Source organism: Cottoperca gobio, chromosome 14 (genome assembly GCF_900634415.1).
Source record: "Cottoperca gobio chromosome 14, fCotGob3.1, whole genome shotgun sequence".
NCBI classification, from domain to species: Eukaryota; Metazoa; Chordata; class Actinopteri; order Perciformes; family Bovichtidae; genus Cottoperca; species Cottoperca gobio.
This window is the reverse complement of record NC_041368.1, coordinates 10,683,181-10,708,973: the sequence shown is the minus strand read 5'-3', so window position 1 is coordinate 10,708,973 and position 25,793 is coordinate 10,683,181. Positions and strand designations below refer to the sequence as shown.

Here is a 25,793-nt window from a genome sequence, read left to right as displayed (position 1 = left end):
TAAACATTAGATGATAAAATACATGACAACTGATGTCAATCAAGCTGCAAATTTGAAACGCTGCAACCAATCAGTAGAAACGCAAATCAGAAAGCAAAACGCTTCATGAAACACACAGGTGTAATTAATAACATAAATCATGACCCTGGTATTGTGCATGCATGGCCTACTGACTCATTAATGCTATTAATTACACCTGTGCTTTTCCTGCTATGACAGGTTGAATTATCTTCTTTAAAAAGGTCCGTTGGGATTCAGTGTATTTCTTTTGGTTCCCCATGAGGCGCATGCACACCTCTGCGCTTTCACTGTTTGGAAGCCTTTAAACTACGCTTCACAGGGAGATGAAAGAGCCTTGACACCAAAATCTACTCTGGATTTGCACTTATTCTCTATAAAAATGGCTGCATTCAGTGGGTGATTTGACTGACTGAAATGAACCCGACTTGAGCGGTATAATTATCATGCATCTTGCTGTTGCACACACAAGTAGCAATTATTTTAGACAAAGGCTGCTGTATTCCATGCTCCATCGAAAGTTTTTCCTTTCATTTCCACTGGATTTATACAATGCTATGTACAACAGCAAAAGATGGTTTGTTCAGTTTTGTCTCTTAGTAAAAACCAGTGAAAAGCCAATTATTTTAGGCTGGTTAGTACTCTGCTCAGGTTGAAGTTGTGTTGGGAATAAAGTGAGGTCACTAAACCCATTCATTAAAATAAGAAGGATACACTTGGGGTACCCCCAGTGGACGAGGGATTTAAGGTGACAACCATGCATGGCAACATCCCCAGCCAAGGACCTTTGTTACATGTCTTTCCCGAATTCCTCTTTTCTTTGTTTCTTATGTATCTTATAAAACGCCACAAGAAAAGTTGGAAAAAAAGTTCACGGTTTGTAAGTTACCCCTCTCTAACAGGTGCAACACAACTAATTGAAATGTGAGGGTAATGTCAATCAAGCACAGTCCACACACAGCCACCCTGTCCTGAGGAGGGGTCTAACTAATAAGTAAAAACACCTGTGTGGCTGCATCATGGGTGTGATGGACGCTCCTAACAGAAATCACATTGAAAATGGTGTTTTTTTCCCACAGTTTGTTAAGGGCCCTAAGCAGGTACCTCCTGATCGACTGAATTGCTCTTGTGAGCACGAGTTCAACAATTTCAACTGACCATCCGACTGACCCTGTGACGGGCAAAGAAATGCATCCAATCAGTCAGAGTAAAATATCCACATCCAAAACTACCAACAAGAGGCACTACAGCCACCCACTTGTACAGAACAGGTCCAGCAGTGCTGCGGTGGCTCAATGTGGATGTACACAGATATGAAAGTGTATAAAGGAACTACATACACACAATCTGAGGCAGGTACTTTTTTTGTGTACAAAACAAGCATATTAATTAAACATACATTTGCATAAACAATCTGCAAATACAAATGCATATTACAAAAATCATATGCAAATTCAGGCAGAAAATGTGGAAGAACACATTATTGGTCTTACCACTGTCTGAAGATTGACCTGAATGACTTCATCTCCAGCATGGATTTTCTTACAGCGGTCAGCCAGAGACTGATGGATAGACAGAGAGGCAGAGTCATTAATGCAGCTCAATTTCACTGTCACGGCAGAGCTTACTGTGATACAACCATAAGTGACACACCTCACTCTACATACACTACACGTGAATGAGCAGTTAGGCCAAGTACACAAAGAGGCTTGTACTTACTCCTTCTGTTGTCCCGGTGATTACATGCAAACCATCATATGTTGATTTGATATACATGCCCTGTGGGAAGACAGCAGGAAGATAAATGATTACGTCACAAAGCAAACTCTAACATAAGCCTCTTTTAACACAATGGATCTTGACTCAGCCACACAGCCATTTGCAGAACAGACCAGGGTCATTGCATATTTGCAAATCCATTTGTTTTAATCTGCTCGTATAGTGCAAAATGGGTAGGAGTTTGGATTTATCTCAATTATTTTTTAGCAGCAGTGCAAGACGTGAAGGTTTTTCAAATTGAGAGTGGCTTTGCCTAATCAGGCAAATGTTAAAAAGACTACAGAAAGGTCCTTAAATATAATTTTCAAACCTACATGGCTCAATCTGAATAAATGTCGTGTAGTGCGTCTCATTCAAATTCTCCTTCAAGCAGGACTGAATCAAACATGAAGGATTATTTACGTCCGTCTTGCAGAAGAGCTAAAACTCAAAGTTTCCACTAAAAGGGATCCAAAGGGCATTACACGCAAACACACACCCCAACACACATTCGCACACAGATGTAAACATGTACTCTCTGACACACAAACACACACACACACATTCTCACGCAGATACACAGAAGCAGCATGCCAGTCTTCAAGATGAGTGTAAGAGGTTTATTTTTAGGCCACTTGGCCCACTGTTGTGTTCAGGTTTCACTGAACGGATGAGAGAACTTCCATGCCCCCTACTAGCATTTGTGTGGGGGTGGGGCTTTTTATTGTGGCCCCAAGCAGGGCGCTCGTGCCTGAGTGTAGGTCAGTGCGAAGATGGAGTCCAACCAAGTGCTGATGGTTATACAGGGGCAGCAAAAAAGAAGTGTCTTCTCTGCTACTAAACACAGTACCTACAGTTTGTCCCCAAAGTAAGTGCATTCATCATTTGCTGCATATAATCTGCTAAATTAAGCATTTTGTATTTTGCTTATTTCAACATGCACAACATGTTCCCGTTATGTTTCTTTTTATCAGCTGACTCATATGCCCACAAGCTCAGCAAAACCCAGTTTTGGGACATCTACAGTTAGCTCCAATAGATACTGGACAGTACAGCAGCACACCGTCTTTATGTTTTACTTCACTATCCAGGCGATTTTGAAATGGGAAATGATACCACGACTCATGTTTAAGGTGCCAATTAAAAATGTTAACAGCCACTTTTCGTTCCAGACAATGTCCCAGACACTAACCGGATAAAAAAACGTGAACAGTAAGGTCTTTGTACTAACCCCAGTAACAGGGGTTTTTAACGGCAATACTTCAATGCTGTGAGCACCATAAATGAAATCCCCTTCACCTGCAATGCACTGAGGTTCAGATGTCTTCTGTATCTGGATATTTTGGGTATCTCAAAACATGGGCAACAAAACCAAAACTATTTGCATGGCATGATATCTCTAGAGGTAAATGAGCAAATATTCTTTTAATTGTTTTGTTTTTTTATTTGGGTCAACCAACACTTTAATAAAAAACCTGTGCGCATGGTGCCAAAACCATGAAGGGACCACGTTTTAAAACTGTGATATAACTGGAAGAATCTAAATCAGGAAAGGTTAGTATTAATGATTGTGCCACTGAATTAACGATTTTTGCAGTGAGTGAGATGCATGCTGCAAGATCATTTGCACATGCTATATTTGAATCCAACAGAAGTCAGTAAGCTGTCAAAAGTCATGCTGTTGCAACTTCAGTAATTAGTAGTTTTCACCACTATCCATCATCATTATTAGTTTTGTACTTTACTTTTTTGGTAGCTTTTTCCTGTGTTCATTTCATCAAACCTGGAAAACAATTTAACATTTTGATATTTTAAGTATATTAAACCATACTCAAATGTATTGAAAAGTATATTGAAAGCCTGTTCATGTGTATGTGCCAGTATTGGGCTTGTATGTTTCTTACATTATATTGTTGTGTTTACTGTGACAGAAAGTCTGTGCGGTGTAAGAAATAACACCACACAGTTGAGTTCATTAGCTATGTAGCTAACTCTGAGTAACCTTTTGATTTATAGGCTGCTAAATAACATGCAAGGCCAAAATGAAAATGTCTTCTTAATTTGTTACAAACTACCCGTATATCTCTATGAAACAAGGCGCGCTACATTTTACGAGCCATGTAAAAGGTAATTGCAGTGAAATTGCTTAGTAATATATAAACAGTATATATATATATATATATATATATATATATATATATATATATCACCATCTTACAATTAATTTCAAAACAATTACGAGCAAAAATAGCTCTGTCATTGCACTACGAACATTTCCTATTATATTATTATTGCTTTTTACTGTTAAGTTATTTCTTTCAATTACCATGTATTTAGGGAGCCTGTGGCTTACAGATATCCTCTAATGACATTCTGGTTAGGATGACTAACGATAAACTCACAAAAATGTGCGTAGTTCTTAAAAGGGACAGTTCACCCCAAAATAAAAAATACATATTTTCCTCTTACCTGTAGAGCTATTTATCAATCTAGATTGTTTTGGTGTGAGTTGCCGAGTGTTGGAGATACCGGCCGTAGGGATGCTGCCATCTCTCCAATGGCTAGATGGCACTCGTTTCTTTCCACAAGAAAGTGTGGACAAAAGGCTCATGCTAGTTGACGGGTGTCGTTTGGTAAAAACCACAAGCCGAGTGCCATCTTCAACTATATGTTCAATTATATTCGAGAGAGGCAGACATCTCTCCAGCCAATGTCTCCAACACTCTGCAACTCACAGCAAAACAATCTGCGGTTTTGATTTTGTGGTGAAATGTCCCTTTAAAATCTGATTGAGAGATAGTCTTACCAGTCCTTCTGTGGATTTTATGTTGGCTAGCTGCACAACCTCCAAATGTGCAGCCTGGGACACCATGGGATCCGAGGACAGAGAGATAATGTGGTCGCACACTTCAGACAGAGTTTTACACTGGGGAGGACATATTAAAGATGAATAAAACCTTAAAGCGTGAGCATTATAGCTTCGTTTACATTTGATACAGTGTAATAAAGACAGCAACTCACCACATGCAGGATTTTGTTTTCTGTTTCGTACACAGAGCAGTCCTGGGGAACATTCAGAGAGCACTGTTACCTCAAGAGAATGTGTCAAAATGGAGTTATTATTGGCATTTTTTGCTGTAGGTGGATATAAGCAAAAACCGAGCAGCTTGGCACCTATAACCCCCAACACTCCCACACAGGCATGCACAAACACAAAACAAATGAATCACCAATGCGGAGGCATGTCTCTCTCTCTCTTTCGCTCTGCCAGTTTTCCTCTCGGCTTTCAACTCTCTCCCTATCGCCCTCTTTCACTCCCACCTTCAATTTTTCCCACTTACATTTTTCTCTTAACTCCATGTAAACATTATCCTCCATAGAGACTGTTCTCAAACCTATTAAGCATCACTTCTCTCATTATTTACTGATCTTTCAAGGTCATACAGGGCTGGCTGTGCTTGTCATCATGTTCAGGCCAGAGACAAATACACTGATATTAAAATCTAATCCATGTTAGATTTCAAACATTAAATCTGATCTGCAGTGTCTTTAGTTATCTGAACATATATTTAAACTGTAGCTGAATGAGGAGATGCTTTATGTGACAGCATGTCTGACAGTGGAAAACACATTATGAAGGCTTTTTTATAGTCAAGTCCAACTTTAATATGTATTTCTTATAAGCAATCTATAAAACTAGAATACTTGTGCATAAACGTAGAAGTTCTCATTCTCTATCAGTGATTAGCTGAGGTAGTTATATTTAACTTAAGTTATTAAGTTAAAGACATTTTAACTGATTGCAGAACTTTGTTGTACCTCATACATCTTCTGATTTTATATGTATACAAGGAATTATGTGAGATACTGCTTCAGTCTTTTCTGTATCAATTACTTTCTGAACATATGCACATATACTGTATATATATCATGTACGGATGTTTCTAAAACACATTCTGGGCACTTTAAAACAAAGACAATGCATTTTAGCATTACCATAATACTCTCATGTGGGGAATCGGGTTACTCTTGTCTAGTGGAGGTATTTTGATCTCAAATTTAATTGGAATAACAACTTGACTGGGCTTGAGTTATATAATAATATTATGTTGTACAATTTATTTACCTGTTGTACAATTGTAGTGAGCTCAAGACACAGCTGGATCACGTTGTTTCTGGTCACAGAGTAATCTGCCACTGCAGCAAATGGAGACCTGAAAAAGAAGGAGCACCTGGAATGAACCATTAGATCATTCTCCCTTTGAGACTAAATCATTGGTAAATCTGTGGGAACGTTTCCAAACATGTAATGGTGTACATAATCACACACACACACACACACACACACACACACACACACACACACACACACACACACACACACACACACACACACACACACACACACACACTCACTCACACACACACACACACACACACACACAGAATAATAATGTTCCTTTGTTTTATTATCATTTCCACTTTTTTTTACCTCTGTGCTCCAGAGAATATTAAACATGAGTCCAGAGTCATATTTAAAGTGCAAAGTGTAATCTTGTCAACAATGACGTATTTCAACATGAAAATGAGAGATTGGATATTGAATTTTAATTAGAATGGATGCTGCCTATACGGGAAAAGAAAAAAGCAATACAATTTGTTATTTCTGTTGAATGCTGTCTGCTTTCAACTTCCAAATTCATCAAACACACACACACACACACACACACACACACACACACACACACACACACACACACACACACACACACACACACACACACACACACACACACACACAGAAGCAAAGGGATAAAGTAACATATAAATAGACTTGCTCAGTGCATTTTTGCCACCCTGTCAAAGTCTACTTATATAAGGCTTTTACTCGTCTTTTCTTGGCAGCTGTTTGGTCATAGACATAACATAACAAACAAAACTGGTCTGTAGCTTGAAAATGCATGCATAAGTATTTATCTAAGATTAATTTAGATACTAATTGTAGGCTGTCAATCAAATTTGAGAGCACTGCTACTGTAACCGCGAACTAAAGGGAAAATATTGTGCGGAAATGTATCAGTGTGCATGTATTTATGTGTGTAGCATTATGTTGACAGATGCCTTTTAACATGATTAAATGTATTACAGGTGCACCTTTTTGCAAATCTCACCTGTCCAGCCAGGCCAGAAGGCTTTTGGCGGCGGCGATCAGGTCCACCACGGAGGTAAGAAAGTCGTTGGGCAGCTTATGGGTGGCTCGGCCATCGTAATGGCCGCTGCGCCGCCTGCCTGTGATGAAGTTCTGCAGGTTCTTGGCTGATGCGTTCAGTTTATGAGAAAGAGTTTTCAGATTCTCAGTCTCTAGCCCGTAATTCTAGAGGACAGAGGAAAGTAAACTCACTTTGTTTGACCAGTTTGTCAGTGTTTACTTTCACTGCATTGTAAGAATCTCTCCAGTCTGGAGACTGAAACCAATTGTTGTCATGATATTGCTCTGTGAATAAAAAAAAACAGCAACAGAAGAGCTTTGTCACACTGCAGAAGATGCTGCCCCATGACAAACACAAAGAGAAATAATCCACTGACCCATCCACCCGGCCACACTCCCTCCATCTGTCACGTTGCATGTCGAGGGATAGCAGAACACTCATTATCTCGTACGCCAAACACGCACGTGGAGGCCTGTGGGCGTCTGTCACGTCAGAGTTTCTTGGGAGGGGAGAGCGCGGCAGGAGGGTCCACTAATCATATTCAATACAGCAGTGCCGGAGAGACTTAAAACTAAATCCCAGTTACATAAGGAGCTTTGGGGCTGAAGCAAGGCCCCCTGTGCAGCGATGCAGGATGAGAGGACTTTAGATTCAGATTGCATCTGTGACCTCAGTCCATGAAATCTCCATCCAGTCTCTCTTGGGCTAACACGTACCCATCTTCATCTCTATTCCACCCGCTCTCTTTCATTCCTACCTCTCATACATCCTTTACCATCTTTTCCTTTTCTATTTCCTCAGTTTAACACCAGCACAGATGTGCGTTTTGGTATAGCGGCAAATTGGTAATTAATGCTGGGTATTGACATCCATTTATACTTTCTGATTGTCTGACTGTTCCCTCGGTGTGCAAATCAAAACAAGGGTGTGACACGAAGGAAATGTAAGCGTCTTAAGGAATGATTCAGCAGGGCACTACAGCTGGATGACACGCCTACAACCAATTAAAAAAATGTAAAGAAACTTTACATTTACATAGAACTTTAATTAAATCAAAGGTGTGAAGGATCAAATGAATTCCTTAAGTGGTGAATGAATAACAAACATTGCTTAGCTTCTCCAATTTGAGGATTTACTGCTTTTGTAAACAACCAATTTGAAATCACATTAAGCTCTGTGAAAATGTAACAATCACGGCAAGAGGCTGTAAACCATGTCAGCACTAATGACAGCTGCAAGATTTGCCTGTAGAGGATATTTTCACCAGATCTCTGGTAACTGCAATGTTTGTAAATTGAGGCTATAACATTTTCCCAATAGAAGTGAACCATTTGAACCAATGATACAATGATACATTTATGCAAAATAACAGCTAAACATCCACACTGTTGCTCAGTTGAAATCTTACATATCCAAAATGTCAAATTTTCAGGACAAAAAAACAATTTTCTCTCTTGACAACACCACATTTCTGGGGTTAATCCAGTGCAGGCCTGGAATGTGCTTCAGACACTTCCTCCAACAGCAGAGGTCTGGGACTCTTTGAGGTGACAGTACAGAGTAGTGGGAAGACAGTGTGGGAAGCTTGGACTCACCAGAGCACAAAGTAAGTCCACAGCCTCCAGTATGAGCTCCTGGTGGCCGATTCTGGACACTCCCAAATCCTCCAGCTCCTGGTGGGTGATACGCAGCAGCTGGTCCCCCCCTACCTTCTCCCTCTCAAAGGTTTTGATGTACTGCTGCAGGCAGTCGTCCAAGCCTGAGGGATTTACACAGAACGACAGGAAAACTTTCAGTACAGCTCGACAACATCAACATTTTGTTTGTTGGCGGTAGCAGACTTTCTGATTTCTTATGAAACCTCTATTTGCATTATGGGCTCGAATAAGGCTTGATATTGCTTTTCTCGCCAGAATATGTGCTGTAAATTCGTAAAGTGTGAGCACAGGTTGTATTTTGTTGTGTCTTAGGTGTGAAACAGTCTGTGTCAAGCAAGAAATCTGACAGATTCCTCCTCCTCAACAGTCCTGAGGTGCAGTTTCAGCTTTAAACTTAAAAAAGCTTTCAACTGAAAAAGGGTCTGCGTGTGTCTGTGCTCAGCTTGTTTTACATCTTTCACTGCTGCAGCAGGTGTGAAGTCTTTTGGTGACGCAGTCGATGAAGTGCAGCAGAGTAAAACAAACTGATTCTGCATCCCGTCTCCATCACTGACTTTCACCTTATCGACGGGGGTTAAAAACTGTGCTAACACATGCATCAGTACAGTAGAGCGTAGACGTAAAGTCAGGAACTAATTCAATCTAATACAACAGCATCACAAAACAACCTTACGAGTTACCATAATGAACTTTTACTCTCTGACACAAAAGTCAACTTGTATGTAATCTGCACACAGGTTATTTCAGAAGCATTGTATTGGACTGTATTTATAGGTGTTGACGATGTTCTTAGCTTCCTACCACTGTTCTTATGATGTTGAAACCATTGTTACAAATACTTTAACAGACAATTCATTATACTCTGTAAATACATTTTGATTTGATAATTGAGGTCTGTTGATTCTAGCATTGTATCTAGAGTTTCCTTCACTTTCATATCAAGCAAACAAACTATTTCGCTGAAAAATATAATTTAATGGTCTAAATGTGCTCAATATTCGTTTAATCAATAAGATGTCAGAAAGTAGTGAAAAATGTCCATCATCATTTTTAGAGCCCAAGGTATGTCTTCAGATGTTTGTCTGTTTTATCTGACGAACAGTCCGAAGCCCCAAATATATTTATTTTACTATCATAGAAGCACATTTTGAGCATTTTCGCTTAAAATAAAAATTGGCCGAGTCATTTTCTGCTGATTGACAAATCAATTATTTGTCTAACCATTTGAGCTCCAACACTTATAATAGCTGCATGTCACCAGAGAGTGCTCTGAATGCTAACTAGCTATCTTTTTTTACCATTGGAGAGAGTAGCCTTTTTTTGTGAGGCTTTTTCTATACACTCGGTCTGTTTCCATCACACACACACACACACACACACACACACACACACACACACACTCACACACACACACACACACACACACACACACACACACACACACACACACACACACACACACAACACACATACACATACACATGCATAAACCTCAGCAGACATGCAAGTGGACAAGTGTTTGCTCAAATACACTCTATTGTAGTTTTACATGTAGCCTGCTCACACACACACACACACACACACACACACACACACACACACACACACACACACACACACACACACACACACCTCTTTGCTCATCTCGTCTTCTCGTAGACATTGACCAATCACATACATGTGTCTCCGTGCTGTGCCTAAACCTGATCAAGCATTCAGGTCGGGTTTAGCTGGCAGCTAAACGGTAGAGAGGAAACATAGGGAGTTTCATGGTTTTGCATAAAATTTGAAGGCTTAACTAATCAGTCTCTTTACCAAGTTAATTGAGACTCATTATGTCAATGAAGTATTCCCCATGTTGCCATAGAAACCACGAAGCAGGGTTCTGCCTGATCGCAGGACCAGATAAAGAAATACGTGAAGAGAGGACATGATGCTTTCCAAATATTGATGCTGGCATGACACATCCAACTCTCTGCTGAGTTCATGAGCAATAATTAACTCCCATGGGATTTTACATATTATTTGTTATATGTAAATCATCATGTTGCACTATCTTTGATAAATAAAGGTTATTACTAGTTAAGAGACTAAAAGTGAGACTAACATGCTGTTTATGGAAGCTAGAGCTTCAAACTGAAATGCCTTGTTTCATACTGGTCCTATTCGGACTGTAGCGTCGTACATTAGAAAGCCCCTCTAGATATACTTTGCTGATTGCACCAAGTAACAATTCTCCTGTCCATGGCATGTGCAGGTCAGATTATGAGGCACGCTGAGGAGAAATTAAAAGCGCAGCACTGACACATCCTGATCTCCATTCTAGATAATCCACTGGTAATGTGATGTAAGAGAGACGTTTAAGGCGTTTAAGGCGACTTGTTATTGATCGCTGTCTTCAAATGTCACTGTGTGCAACAAAGACTGAAAGAGAACAAAGATAAATCTGATATACTTCACAACACATGAATTATGTTAATGCACACAGCCAGGAAGAGAAGAGATTATACTAAACCCACATTAAGGCTGTGCCTCAAAACACACACAACAACAATAGCAATAAAAACAATACTGAAAATGAACATATCGTATGTGTTTGCACAGCTACCACGCACTTGTTTCAGAACACATTTTCAGTCAAAGCTGGAATTTCTCTTTTGTGATGAGAATCTCTTCTTTAGAGCAGCTTTGTCACAGCTGGGAATAGGGCGTCTTGCTCACACAAAACACTAACGGGGGGGTGGAGAGTGGGATTGTGGGAAGGTCACAGGGTGCCCCTATTTGGCCTCCAGTGACATCACGGAGCGCTATGTTAATAATGGAACCTGTGAATGCTAACAACCAAGCGCTGCCAGTCCTCAGGAGCTGAGAATGGATGTGAGACAAGAATGAAACCCCCCTCTCCGTTTCCTCTCCCTCGGTGGCACTCTGTCCCTCACTTTAAATTACCATTACTGGGCTCTGGGCACAGAATCGTCTCTGCTCCACTTGTCAGATGTGGGACGCTGAAGAGCCCTCTCTCATATTCAACCTCCGCTTCTCACTCCCTACATTACTCACTACCGTCTTATTTACAGATCATTTTAGATCTCTTTAAACTGTTGTGGCCGTTCTGTCTTTGCCTTTCTCTACATCCTATCACCCCTGTGTCTCCTTTGTTTGTATAAATCCTCCATGAAGCTATATGCTGTCTTTACTGAGCCAAAAAACATCTTGTTTAAAAGGTAGCAACAGATTCAGGTATATGTAATACACAATTCATACTAAGAGAGGTCTGATTCTTGCAATCATAATATGTCTGAGCCAGCAGAAAAAGGCCCACAGGCTTAGAATGATGACTAAGAGAGAGAGTGTGTGTGTGTGTGTGTGTGTGTGTGTGTGTGTGTGTGTGTGTGTGTGTGTGCGTGTGCGTGCGTGCGTGTGTGTGGAGAGGCAGTAAAGATGTATGTGTATGTTTCATCTGGAGCATCTCTGAAGGGCTGTGGCCTGACACGTGAGCACGAGGCTCTGCAAAACAACACACTTGGCTGAAACAATTACTGTACTAACAGACAAATACACAGACTTGGAGTTTAACATCTCCTCTTACATCTTGCACATATTTGATCGTAACTTTGCAAACAGACAAAAAGCAGAAAATATAATGAGTTATCTGTGCCCTGACAGTTTCCTGATAGGCTTGTGGCTTGTATTTGTAAGTCTTGAGTAGACAATTTTCCTTTGAGGAACCTCTCATCCAACACAGCACCCAAGTCTTATCAAAGAGGAATTCATCTTAACAACTATCTTTTAAGCTTTCCAACTTAGATTGAATGACCAGGCCTCTCTTCACTTCAGTCAAAACATCACTTTCTCTCAAGTGGCTTTAAGTGAGCTTCTTTACCAAACTGGAACCATCTGAGTGTTTGAACCTCATTTGTCTGCTGGTTTCCCAAATTTGAGGATATGTTCTGATTTACACTAAAATGCTCTTATTCCTGAATAAATGGCCAACTTGAGCTCAGGGCTAATATACTCTCATGGATGAGCAGCACCTTGGAGTTTCAGTGCACTGTGAGGTTTTAAGACTATTTAAGCTACTTGTCAGCTGTGACTTCTTAATGACTTTGAACATCTGTGGATCAACATTTGGCACAGATGGCTGTATAAGCTCCGACGTTGTAGAGCTGTGATAGCTCTTATTTTATACATTGCACAAATAAACCTTGGCTGATAACTTGAGATACTGATTCTGACTCCAGATCCAGAGAGAAGGGTTATTATTTGTGTTGTCATTTGTGGATCTCCGCTATGTTTCCCAGCCTCCTGAGAGGCAGCCCGCGCTAACAATAACCACCCTGGGACACAATAGAGGCTTTAATCCGTTGTGTGCGATTTGAATGTGTTAGGCTCTGGATAACAGGTTGGTCTGAGAGGACAAGTCGTCTCCACATTGTAACAGCCAGAAAAAAATCGATCAAATGATTCAAGGCTGTAATTAAAAGCCATTTCGCAGCCGCATGGCGATAAGGCAGAAACCCGAGGCTCAGCAGGTGTTTTGTTCTCTTTTGGCATCGAGTGAATCAGAGTTGAAATGCATTTCGACTCGCAGCGCAACACTGTATTCATTTCAATGTCTAATTTTGGTGATATCAGTTTCTATTTGGCTACGTGCATCGTGCCTGAAGCCTTACCTTTCATCCAGTCAACCACTTGACTGGAGCTCCACTTGCTCACAGGCTCCATAACCAGTGCCATATAGAAGTTTGTCTTCTTCGCGCTTGACAAAAGAAAAACACCCCAAACAAAACACTCCCCCCTCAAAAATGTAAAAAAAAGAAAGAAAGAATACAATTAGAAATTAAAAAGGCAAAATAAAATGGTTTTCTAAATTCTTCTCTGCTGGGGTTGGGTGTTTACAAACAAAACGAGGTAGGTCCAAAAGGTCCAAAATGTCGCTTTGACAAGCCCGAGTGCAGCCCAGCAGACTTATGCACATTCCTGAGCTGTTTGCTCGCTTGAGAGAGCTCTTTTTACTTGTCATTCATGTCAGGCTCAGTGGCGGTAATGCTGGTGGGTCGCTGCTGCCCGACCCCCCCCTTCCAAAATACATCCCAGTACCATCCAGAGCAGAGGAGAACAACGCACAGGCTGTCACTTCATACTGCTGTCTGGAAAGGTTGGGTTCGCTCTGAGCATCCTCCCTCATACACAGACATGGAGTCATAGCCCTCACCGCGCGAAGTGTTGTATGAGGGGTGATTAGTGCCACACAAAGAGGCAGAATAAATCGTGTTTTAATGGGAATTAATGAAATCCAGATTATACAGCATTTTGATAAGAATAAGATCTGACTACATGAAAAGCTTGGCTGAGTGGCAGAAATTACTTACACTGCAGTTCAGGCATGAACAAGCAAAATTGGTAAGCACGTTAAAGGACCATTGTGTATGATTTTGGTGGATTTATTGGCAGAAATTGAATAAAATATTCATAATTATGTTTTCATTAGTGGATAATCACCTAAAACATTAGCTTAAAAATTAGCCCTACATTATTACACAGGGAGCAGGTCGCCTTCACTGAGACCGCCATGTTGCACTGCCATGTTCTATAGTAGTCCAAAACGGACAAACCAAACTCTGGCTCTAGAGAGGACCTTTCACATTTCTTCGTAACCTAGAAGTGAGGGAGGGGTATTCAGTTGTTGCAATCTGCAACCTGACAGCTACATACCACTATTTCATACACACTGGACCTTTAAAAGGACAGTGCTGACTGTTTTTTTAAACACAATATTACTGTAATTGAGATATTTTGATCAAACTGTCCTTCTAACCACTTAAGACAGTGCAGTACTGGTAATACCCAATAGTGTTAATTGATATCATTTTACATTATTGAAAAAAACCCTTTACTGTTGTTGATCTGTGGGCAATGTGGACAATTACACTTCTCATCCAATACATAGTCACCAGCCCAGTGGTGGAAATATAGGCAGTGCAGCTGTACAAGGGCCTGTGGTTTGACAGGCCTCCGTGGGCCACAGCGGTTTGCATGTACTCATGGCTCTCAATTAGTCCAGTCTGCTTAAAATGGAGTTGCACAAAAGCAGTAATTATACGTTCAATTAAGAAAACTTGTGTCTATCATTTGTACTATTACACTGTGTGTGTGGATATTAGTTTAGTAAGATATTTTTGCCAGATTCTGAATTGTCACATAGACTCAAGCTGGCCTCTAGTGTACTTTGGAACCTTGATAATTTAAACAAACAAGAAAAGTTATTTTCTTTATAGCTTCAAAATGACTTATTTACAACATTACAGCAGTGTATCTAAGTTTACATGAGCTAATGTCCTTAAGAGATGTGACAGTCTGACTTATACATTCCAAGTTGTCCATAATTGTGCTCATCTTATTGGCTAATGTGCTCATGAGCCTATTACTGTACTCCATGAAAAGGAGCCCAGGAGTTCCTAATGCAGCAAAAAAGGATATGATCCTTCACTGGCTTCCCACTCATGGACACTGTGGATTGACCAAGATAGAAGCATTGCAGCCATGGATTAGGTCCAGGTCCGTGCAGGTGTTGGCAAATGTTTTAAATAGAATTTCAATATATTTCCAGTTTGTTTTATATGGGCGCAACAAGCGATTGTACAAGTTTAACTTAGTTTCTGCAAGCACGATAAGCACTATGATAAGATACAGTCCATTAATTATTCATAATGCATACGGCAATGTGAATACAACATGAGCCACTAATAAGTCTATTCAACACAATTGCTATCCTGACAATGATTCCTTTCCTTCTCCTCCAAGCCTTCGGGCACTAATCACCCCTCATACATCCACTGCTTCCTCCTGCCGTCTTTGTCGCTGCTCACGCCTCCATCACACAAAGCGCAGTGTAGCGGTCACTAACGAGACAAGGAAGCTGACATGCGCCTCGCTTTTTCTTTTTTTCTTGTATTGGTAAACAGCCTCAGGGTTTAAGCCTTTGAGCAATTCACTGCGTAGACACTCATACAGCCAATACGAAACTGCATCTCATACCATCTATATAAATACATAAATACACTTATGACGCACACTTTAAGTTTCTATATATTTGTTATCCTTTATAGATTTATTTTTATTTTTCAACAACTCTTTCATTCAGTAGAATAACATATGATTATTCTACACCACAAATAAATGAGTGGCATAAGTATTAACCTCAAATCAATAGGCTGCATTAAAAATGTCAGCTCTCAAAGAGCAACTAAACAGCATGAACATAAACAAGAAAAGATTTGCCTGTAACCAATCACCGATCGTTTGCTGACATTTGTGTTGCCAACGATATCACACAAGCAGGTGAATGGGACCAATATAGCCAAAACCCCAACAGTGCTTGCACTGACTTCCACATAATTGATAATCATAAATAAACATAGGGAGAGGAAGATTCTGTGAGAACTTGCTAATGTAGCTGGACAAGCTCATATACAGCTCTAATTTTACCTTTATGAATCATATTTTGCAGTAAATAACAGCCAGAAGGACATTCCAGCACACACACACACACACACACACACACACACACACACACACACACACACACACACACACACACACACACACACACGCTAAACAATACTCATAAAACCTTCTCCTCATTAGTTAATGCTGAAAAGATGTTTGACAAAATCTTTTTTAATTGCCATACAGAAAACCACTCCAATTACAAAGAAAGTTCAAAGTTAACAAATTTAACGAATTGAACAACAATCCTTTTGTGGCGTCGAAGGGGGTTCGAGTGATGTCACTTGAGTCAGTGTCGGTTGGGGTTGAAGACTAGTTTGAAACAAACCAGTTTTAAAAACATCTGGAGGTGTAGAGTAAAATAAGTGAATCTCTGCAGCACACTCCTCCTCTCTGTGTGAGGCTAGTGACTTAAGTCTACATCAGCCGCTGTTAACATTACACCGCTGAAGTAAACAATACCTCTCATCCAGCTGCATCAATTTTGATCCTTTTTTTAACTGTTCATTATGAGTGACTTGTCACAGTAGATAAAGCACTGGTGTTACTAATAACATTAATGACGGTTTTATTTTACGTGTGTGTGTGAACTCTAGTGTTACAGTTGGCTAGTATGCACAATAACAGGACCCTGACAGTGAAGCAGTTTAAATTGAAATCAGCCATCATTAATAGTCTCATCATGATTACCTGTGTTTTGCCGACTGTGAGATATCTAAATGCCTTTCCTGTTAATTAAAAGAAAGAAAGAAAGCCTACACATTTTGCTGTGGTAATGTTTTATGCAATAGCCCATATTGATAATGACTGCTTACTTGATTCTGCATGTATGTTTTTTGTTGCATAGTAAAATACTCTGAAAGGTAATTAACCATTTAGAATAATAAACTTCACTACACTTTTTCATGACAGCTAAATTGGTTCAGACATTTTTCACAGAATTAAATCAGTGTCAGCTCTGTTAAACTCAACAAGGATGTAAGGATGGTCATTTCGAGCAGTAAGTACAGTTACATATGTACTTTTCGTATGTAACATTTGGAGGTACTTGGGTTTTACATGAATATTTCCATATTCAATACTTATAAATATTGCAGATTTTCTTCACTATTTATTTGTCAGACTTGCAGACTAAGATTTTAGATATAAAAAGTATGATCAGCTCATCTAAGATATGATGCCTTGTTATAGATTAAACTACCCACCAATACTTAAAATGAGTTTCGCCTAGACCATCTAAAAAATGAAAATACTGCTTGTACAATAATTTACAACTAACAATGAAATAATAGTACACATAATAATAATAATAATAATAATAATAATAATAATAATAATAATAATAATAATAATAATAATAATAATAATAATAATAATAATAATAATAATAATAATAACATTATGAAAGAATCCTTTCTTTTTTTTTAAACTTCTGATATTATATTTTTATGTGTACTCTGAATGCAGGACTTTTACTTGTAATTGACAATACTGTAATTGCTATTATAATATTATAATGCTATAAATTGCGGAGTTTCTACTTTAATTTAAGTAAAATATCTGATACTTATTCCAGCACTGGTCATTCCTCCTCCTCCTCCTCCTCCTCCTCGAGGAGCTGTCTCGAGCAGACAGGATGTTGTTCACACCTCCGGACTGCAGGTGGCAGAGTCCACCTTGGAATGTTTTGCTACTCACGTGACAGGACAGCCGAGAAGAAGACATGTTGACTTCCTGATGTTTTAAAACTGTAACGAAGGTAAGTTAATGTTTATTCGTGGCCTTAATTTTACAGTATGTATTTATGTATAACAAATATCGACGTTTTCGACCATTATGGAAGTAATGTTGTAATTCTGTGTAAATATCACTTGCCTTATTCGTGGTTTGAGCATTCCTGGTGTGTCGTATTATTTCCATTCCCAAATTCAAAGTTTTACTTAATTGAACGTTAAACTGCACCAATTATAAACCAGTCATAAAAAGTAATTATAACTCAAACTAGACATCCTTTGTGCTAATAGCGTGTGGATAGAGGCAGACTGACACTGACAAATCACATGTACCAAAGAAGTAGGCCATAAAACATTCATACTAACTAAAGCTGCTACCATTGTTTCTGTGAACATGGTCGGTCAGTTAGACTGAATGATATGCAGCTTCAGTTTTTTACGTAATATATGATAATAATATATTTGATTTGAGGCTGACGACCTGTAACTTTTCATTTTAGCTTCCCATTACAGCGTCTCCAGTTTAATATGAGGAAGAAAACTGTGTAATCAGTAAACTAACAGTAAATATGACTTTTAATTCAGACCTAAAGTTAACTTATTATTAGTGTTTTTTCCCTTTCCCAAACATTTGCTTGTTTCTTTTTTTTAGATTACAGGTAATTTAGCAGATGCTCTTATCCAGAGTGACTTACAATGAACTAACTACAGGGACAGTCTCTATGGAGCAACTCAGGGTTTAAGTGCCTTGCTCAGGGGCACACTGGTGGCAGTCATGACCACCCTTTTGAAACACTGATGCTTGTGCGTTACATGTGTTATCTTACAATTGATTTGGCTTAAAACGCTTAGCACAACTGCTATTTTTGGGCTTTCATATCTAGCTATCAAAACAAATCTATCACATTATGCATCAAGTTTATAACAGCATCACAACAATGTCTATGTCTCAAACAAACACAAGTGGCAACAAGAGAACAGTGAGACTTTGCACTACAGGGAATCTGTCAAAGTCAAAATGATGTGTTGTAATTGTAATCCTTTAATTAAAAATCTAATGTTTCTGTTCTATAACTGCCATAAGGTATGTGACATTAAACTGTGATACAACATGCTTCATTGCCAGGTGAATTTTAATACAACTAACATTTTGATTGTTATCTTCCATGTCATTTTCTTTTTACAAGGTAATGCAGTATCATATTGTACTGCCGACACAGGCTGATATAATAAGCTTCCAACTGAAAAACCTGAAAATCTGGTTTGGTGTAAACTTTTCCCATGTTTGTTCTTCTGCAGGCACAGACAGGTTACTGTCCTGAGACCAGCCCTGGAGAACAAGAAGGGATCAGTGTATGTGCTTGTCATGTTAGTCGTTGGCTGACCTATGATATAATGGACGGCATTGAAGTGGAAGCAATGGCCATGCAGTCAGACAGCTATTCCATCGGGGATGCAGTGTCTGGCAGAGGACAGAATGCGTCTAATGAAGAAGACCTCTTCTACATCCCTGAGAGAAGAACTTCTCTGGACCTGGGACCGACTCCAATGGATACCATTGGCCTCTGGTACTGAGATTGTTCACTTAGAATCCCGAAGGGTCCTCTCTCACTGTAGGGTAGGACCTCTGGGTAGTACTTCTATGGAGAATTGTTAAAACATATCTAAAGTTGAAAAATAACCACTATCCCTATACTATCATTTGCTTTCTGCAGATGGTAGAGCACAAAGTTCAAGTGAAACAAATGTTACTTACACCTTACGTGGAACAACAAAGGTGGTGTGGCAGCTTATCAGTTCCCCTAGTGGACTGGATGAAGAACCTAACTTGACTCCTGCTCTCTCTCTCATCTAATATACTTTATTTTAATGTGATGAATGTATCACATTAAATCCCCCTTCTTCACCTCAGTCTTTTTTCCTTTGGTTTTTAGGAAAAAAACAAGCACAAAAACAAAACAAGAAAACAGAAGCAGGTTTATTATGTAATCCGGATATATTTTTACAGGTTTGAGGGGGCGATCTGGACCTGTTGCTGTATGTTAAGAGTTACCTCACCCATTATCCCACAAAGATCAGATGTGTCATTGCTAAAGCTTTAGTGTTCGCTTCACCACAAAACTCTCACAAGACACATATTCAAAGTCTTAGCAGAATCAATACAAAGCCAAGAAAAATTATAAATAAATCCACAACCCTAAATAAGTTCTTGTCCCCCATTCAAATACTTTGAGGGTCTTTGTGCTGCTTGAGAAAGAGCTTTAAAGTGGGCTGCTTATCTGACATGTACTATAAATGTATCTGATTGCTTGTTATGCCGCCACTAAGCAATTAACAAACTGTCGCTCTGCCATGCTTCTTTTTTTCAGGCATTCTGTGGACCGGGCCTTTTCTCCAGCTCTGAGCTACAGATCAATGACAAGTGAGGAGAACTTAAGCAACATGGATGACGAAGATGGATCCTCCACGAGGTACAAAAAGACTCAGCATTCGGTCTATAAATTCATGCATTCATCACAGTAAACCCAGGAAGCAGCTGTGCTTGTATGAACCTTTCAATAAACCCTATCTTGTTGGTACTTTTTATTGTAAAGGTTGGTCAACTGTAATGACATCTTGTAGTTACATTGAATTTATTTCAAGCCCACTTGTCCTTCTGGTTTTAGGGTCCAGCTGAACAGAGCAGATTCATACTCCAGCTGCTACTCCTTGGAGAGTGACGATTGTGAAAAGTAAAAAATACACCCATTGCAAGGCACTTACACATATTAGTTTGAGTGATTACTGAACTAACACTAATCTTTTTGTTTAAATCTCTCCACTGTGGCCTCACCAGGGTTAAAAGCAAAGATCACGCCGCCTCAGAGCTTTCTGACACACCTGAGTTAATCCACGACCCAAATGAGGTTCCGCATCCTTCTCTGACAGTGGCATTCACTTTCAAGGTTAGTTTGTGTTTGTCTTACCGTTTTAAAGAAGTGAAATAGAAAATATCCTTGAGTTAAATACCTCAGCATTGAAATGAACCCTTCCTTTGGAATTAGGCTATTTGTGAAACCCTTTCGAAGCTGTCCGAGGTGGACATCAGGGGATTCAAGATGATGCTGTGGAAGCGTTACCCAAAGTCATTCATCACTCCTCCCCAAGGCATGGACTTGGTGGACCTTGTGGATCGGTTGCTCGAGTGTTACAACCTGGAGGTTTCTTTGCAGATCACCAAAACCCTTCTTGAGGAAATTAAGCAAAAGTCGATGGTTGATTTCCTCCAGACTTTGTGCATCAGAAGTAAGTAGGCTCCTGTGTGTCTTAATCTCTTATTACTGTTAATTTAAACAAAACAAAAGGGATGGACAATATATTTACACAAGGCAAAGGGGATAATAGTCAGAAATGCAATTTAGTATATTCTAAAAAACTTGCAAGTGACATAGAAAGGGCAGCCACATCTGAATGGCTTGTTGAATCATGTATTTTCTGACCTTTGCAGCCCACAAAAAATTGACTGCGATGACTTATTTCACAGTTTGTGGGTTTGTAGGCACCAGATACCCAAATGTATGCACATAAGCACTAAAAAAAGTTCATTTTGCATGATATGTCCCCTTTAAAGTTCACCCAGTTCACTGTCAGTTTGAAAGAAATGAGAAAATCTTGAATATTTCCATGCACATTTTTCATTTTTCAGATGAAGTACGTCACGATTTGAGCGAGACTCTGAAGAGGACATACGGCGAAGTATGTGAAAATTCGGCCATGCAGGGAGAGAAGAGGCCGTTTGACGATGTCTTTACTGATCTCTACATAACGTCAACACATAATAATGGCCCAAATATTGAACATGAGGTCATGACCATAAAAAAGCTGGACAGCAACACGGAAGAAGGAAGACTGCTTTCTACTAAGGACATGTTCACCGCTGAAGACCTGGAGCACTCAAGCGTAAAGCTCATGCTAGTTAAAGGAGTGGCAGGGTCAGGGAAGTCTATGGCAGTCAGAAGGTTAATCCTCGATTGGATTGAAGGGCGCTCCCACCAACACGTGTCCTTCTTGTTTCCTTTGCCGTTCAGAGAACTCAAACAGTTTAAAGATTCTCAGGTCTCTCTGTTGGAAATAATACTAAACACTCTACCCAGAAACAAAAAAACTGAGGGATAAGGATTATAGATGCGATGACTGTAAAATAATGTTTATCTTTGATGGTCTTGATGAGTACAAAGAGAAGCTTGACTTTCAAAACACTTTGCTTCTCGGTGACCTCAGAGATCCCACCACCCTGAACGTCCTCGTGGTCAACCTCTTCAGAGCGAGGCTGCTCTACCGCGGCATATTCCTGGTCTTTTCTCGGCCATTAGTAGAGAACTGCATCCCTTTTGATACGCATTATAGTGAGATTGAAGTGCGTGGTTTCCGTGACCCTGATAAGGACGAGTACTTTAAGAAGAGATTTCCGGACCCAGATCAAGCAGCTCGAGTCATTGCGTATATCAACTCCTCCAAAACCCTCCGCATCATGTGCCACCTGCCCTTGTTTTGCTCACTGGTGGCTGATGAGTACCAGCACTACAGCACAACACAGGCCGAGCTGCCCAGGAGCATCACCTACATGTACACAAAGCTGCTGCTTGCACTCATGCGTCAGCATCGCACATTTAGAGCTCCAAATCAGAGCCCAGATGAAGAGGAAGACTTCCTCATGAAACTTGGAAAGTTGGCCTTCAACATGCTGGAAAAAGACGAGTTCCGCATCGACCAGTTCAACTGGAATGTGGTGGGAGTCGAGGAAGAGGAGGCGGTGATTAACAGTGGCATGTGCACACAGTACCTGACAAAACCATTTGTCTTGTGTCATGAGCATGTCCTCAGCTTTATCCACCCCACCATGCAGGAGTACCTGGCTGCACTTTATGTGTTTCTCACCTTCATAAACCACGGGAAGAACATGTTTGAGCAGCAGCTGAAAGACAGGTTCAAGGGGATATTCAAGGCGCAGAGGACGATGATGGAGCTGTACAAGAGTGCTGTGGACTCAAGCCTGCTGTGTGACGATGGTAAACTGGACATTTTCCTGCGTTTCCTGCTTGGAATGTCTCTTAAGACCAACCTGGAACTTATTCAACCATTCTGCACATCTCCTCTAACGTGGCCGACAGTTACTAATGATGCTGCTGCCCTCATCAGGAAGAGGATCAGAGAAAATCAGTATCCTGGCAGGAATAGCAACTTGCATTGCTGCTTGGAAGAGCTGGGTGTGTGCGCCTCAGAGGCAGCATCCAGTTGATCCAACTCTTTTAAAAACTGATCATTGTGCTTTCCAATGGGAGAGGAAAACCGTTAAAGGCATGTCTGCCCTGATGGAGAAACATGTTTCTCTCCCATTCAGCCAACATACATAATCACTTGTGAAGTTACACCGATGTACCAAAGATGTGGAAAGAGAATATTTAAAGGAAAATGTGGATGGTGTGAAACACAATAATACTTAACTTAATGTGGGAGTTATTTTTTTCCTGTTTTTATATTTGATGGACATGATTATGTATTGCTTGTGCTGCCTGCATTTTCTTGATTAGGCTTACTATTGTATATAGTATAATTTAAAATAGGTAAAAACTGAATTATTTTGCACGTTTACATTTACTTTATTATTATTGCTTGTTGGATGCTTGCATTGCTGTTTAGGAATGTGATGCAGTCGTCGCATTGAGAGCTGTTATTGTGGATCCTACATACCTAAAAACCAGATGTACTCTAATGCAGATCACTACCACACATCTCAGTGTATGTTATACAGGCTATGTATGAAGTTACTAACAATGATACCCATTGGAAAGAAGTTATGTTTGAAATAATTGGTGCCATTAATACATTTCTAAGTGAATTGATTTATTCGACTTTGTCTCATCATGGAATATATTTTCATATGGTTCAAAAGTATACACTTTAAGATGGCTTATTGCCAGCAGACACAGGAATGATAAACAAACATAGCAAATAGCTTAGCAATTAAGTGTTACAATATTTGATATATTCTGCAGTCAGATTGTAGCTTTGTGTGGTTAAGTCATCTAAATGACAGTAATTAAGGGATCATTCAGTTCCACGTAAAGAATATTGCCTCTGGGTTTTATGTTTCCTTAGATAAAGAGGATCCTCGAAATGCTGCATCAAATTCATATTACGAGAGGACAAATATACTCCAGTTTCTCAGATCTTTTTACATTTGAACACAATTGGTCTTAAGGAAAATGATTGCTACTGTGGAACCAAATGCACCTTAAGTTTTGTACATTTCTTCATCCAACTTTCCCAACTTTGAATCGTGAATTCACTCGTGAAAAATATGAATTAGTTTGCATGGCTCAAAGTTTTCTACTGTAGTGACATTTAGTCTTTTCTTTTTTTCCCTTTATTACAAACTCTACTAACTGTTGCTGCTAAAATGATGTTCTTTTGGGTCGTTCCAGCGCCGTTTGTCACGACACAGGTGAAGGTGGATTTGAGATCCTCTGCCGTGACATTCTTGAACAGCAAACTCCTTTGTAGGATTGCACCATCATCTAAAGTCGATCTAAAACAAACAGCTCAGGTTGGTTTCAGGATGTTATATCAATCATGACTTTGTCCTGCTTTCTTTCTAACAGCAGGACTTAATTAGATAAAAACAACAACTCCAGTTTGGCTGCTAACAAGTTGTGTATTGATAATTACACTTAAATACTCACTCCTCTGATTCTATTATTCTGCTACTGCTGAGCAGGTCTTCGGGGAAAGAGCCATTGACCAGCCAGTAGATGAGTGTCACATCTTTACAGTTTGCAAACGCTTCACAGTGAAGGAACAGCTTCTCACCTGTAAGTCAGAATACATCAGACCCATCATACTTAACAGTATAGCTTCAATATATGTACAGGACCCCTTTAATATATCTGTACGCTGTAAATACCAAATACTTGTTGGTCTTTCGTGTGTACATACCTGGATGAGCTTTTATTTTGACATGATCTGGCCCAATGATCTTTGGAGATTCATCCTCAGAAACTGAAAAAGAAATGTAGGTTCACACAAAAACATAATTACATCAAAATCAGACTTTGTAACACACAAAATATACCGTACCTGGAAATCCATCTGCAAGCAGCAGACACAACGATCCAAAAACTGTTGAGATGCAACATATTCACAAACAGTTCCATAATACAGTGAAAAGGACGGATTTTGGTAATACATAGAAATACCTTTGACAGCAGATGACAGCTTCATAGCGACTCTTCCAGTGAGATCTTTTTGCTGTTGACTGTCGTTTTGGATTACTATATATACACACAAACATAATTCACTTCCCTACTCCCACACAATCACAATGCGTGGACATATGGTACATGGGGATTTCCTCACGAAGTTGCCAACGCTTGTCAACGCTTGTCAGTTTAATTGCTGACTAATTCACAGCTCTCGGTCTTGTGATTCCGATTGTCCCAATATATATAATGTCATCCAGTGGACAATAACTTGGCTTTAGATGCTGGAAAAATAAACCACAAGGATGTATGGATAAAGACATATACACACGATCTAAACCATTTATTAACTGATCTTGATCTAAACATTGACGGCAAAACAAAATAAGACTTAAAGGTTCATCATAAAAGGTTTGTTTTCTTTCCCCATAAGTTAGTTTCCCAAAATAAAAAAATATATTTTCTTTATTACCTCTGGTAAGATTGTTTCTTTGCCTGGCTTTAGGGCGACGACTATAGATAATCTTTATCATCGAATAATCTGCAGATTATTTTCTAGATTGATCGAGTAATCGATTTGAAGTGAGATATTCACTTTGTTTTGAAATAAAGCAGAGACAAGCAGGCAATATCTTTATTTGAGACTGTCATGCCATTTTTGCATGAAAA

The 25,793-nt window shown here is 39.6% G+C and overlaps 3 protein-coding genes across 7 annotated transcripts in view; 2 read left to right on the top strand and 1 right to left on the bottom strand.

Moving 5' to 3' along the window:
• Nucleotides 1–13,797, bottom strand: part of LOC115019074 (connector enhancer of kinase suppressor of ras 2-like) — a 30,473-nt gene extending 16,676 nt beyond the window's left edge. For 2 of the 5 annotated variants that reach the window (XM_029448412.1, XM_029448413.1), the window contains exons 1-8: nt 13,318–13,797; nt 8,582–8,745; nt 6,948–7,150; nt 5,903–6,008; nt 4,798–4,860; nt 4,583–4,702; nt 1,738–1,797; nt 1,512–1,580 (exon numbers count right to left, since the gene is read on the bottom strand). In XM_029448412.1, coding sequence (XP_029304272.1) covers nt 1,512–1,580; nt 1,738–1,797; nt 4,583–4,702; nt 4,798–4,860; nt 5,903–6,008; nt 6,948–7,150; nt 8,582–8,745; nt 13,318–13,381 — 849 coding nt within the window. In that variant the 5' untranslated portion in view covers nt 13,382–13,797. The remainder of the gene's footprint in view (nt 1–1,511; nt 1,581–1,737; nt 1,798–4,582; nt 4,703–4,797; nt 4,861–5,902; nt 6,009–6,947; nt 7,151–8,581; nt 8,746–13,317) is intronic. The other 3 variants (XM_029448415.1, XM_029448414.1, XM_029448416.1) reach the window with 3 other exon arrangements.
• A 4,013-nt stretch (nt 13,798–17,810) lies between these two features.
• On the top strand, nt 17,811–22,074 carry LOC115018791 (NACHT, LRR and PYD domains-containing protein 6-like). Its single transcript, XM_029448008.1, has 7 exons — nt 17,811–17,912; nt 19,186–19,454; nt 20,256–20,357; nt 20,553–20,618; nt 20,723–20,831; nt 20,931–21,171; nt 21,572–22,074. Exons 2-7 carry the CDS (start codon nt 19,282–19,284, stop codon nt 22,039–22,041), a joined length of 1,161 nt encoding a protein of 386 aa, XP_029303868.1. The 5' UTR covers nt 17,811–17,912; nt 19,186–19,281; the 3' UTR covers nt 22,042–22,074.
• Nucleotides 22,045–25,450, top strand: LOC115018792 (NLR family CARD domain-containing protein 3-like). The gene is made up of 2 exons (XM_029448009.1): nt 22,045–24,472; nt 24,644–25,450. Exon 1 carries the CDS (start codon nt 22,070–22,072, stop codon nt 23,162–23,164), a length of 1,095 nt encoding a protein of 364 aa, XP_029303869.1. The 5' UTR covers nt 22,045–22,069; the 3' UTR covers nt 23,165–24,472; nt 24,644–25,450.
• The last annotated feature ends 343 nt before the right edge of the window (nt 25,451–25,793 follow it).

Excerpts from the sequence above, each read along its gene's own strand:
- LOC115018792 (XM_029448009.1), top strand. The coding sequence starts at position 22,070 with ATGTTTATCTTTGATGGTCTTGATGAGTACAAAGAGAAGCTTGACTTT.
- LOC115018791 (XM_029448008.1), top strand. The coding sequence starts at position 19,282 with ATGGACGGCATTGAAGTGGAAGCAATGGCCATGCAGTCAGACAGCTAT. Across the intron at positions 20,358-20,552 it reads GAAGATGGATCCTCCACGAG|GGTCCAGCTGAACAGAGCAG; the intron begins GTACAAAAAGAC and ends TTCTGGTTTTAG. Across the intron at positions 20,832-20,930 it reads CAGTGGCATTCACTTTCAAG|GCTATTTGTGAAACCCTTTC; the intron begins GTTAGTTTGTGT and ends CTTTGGAATTAG.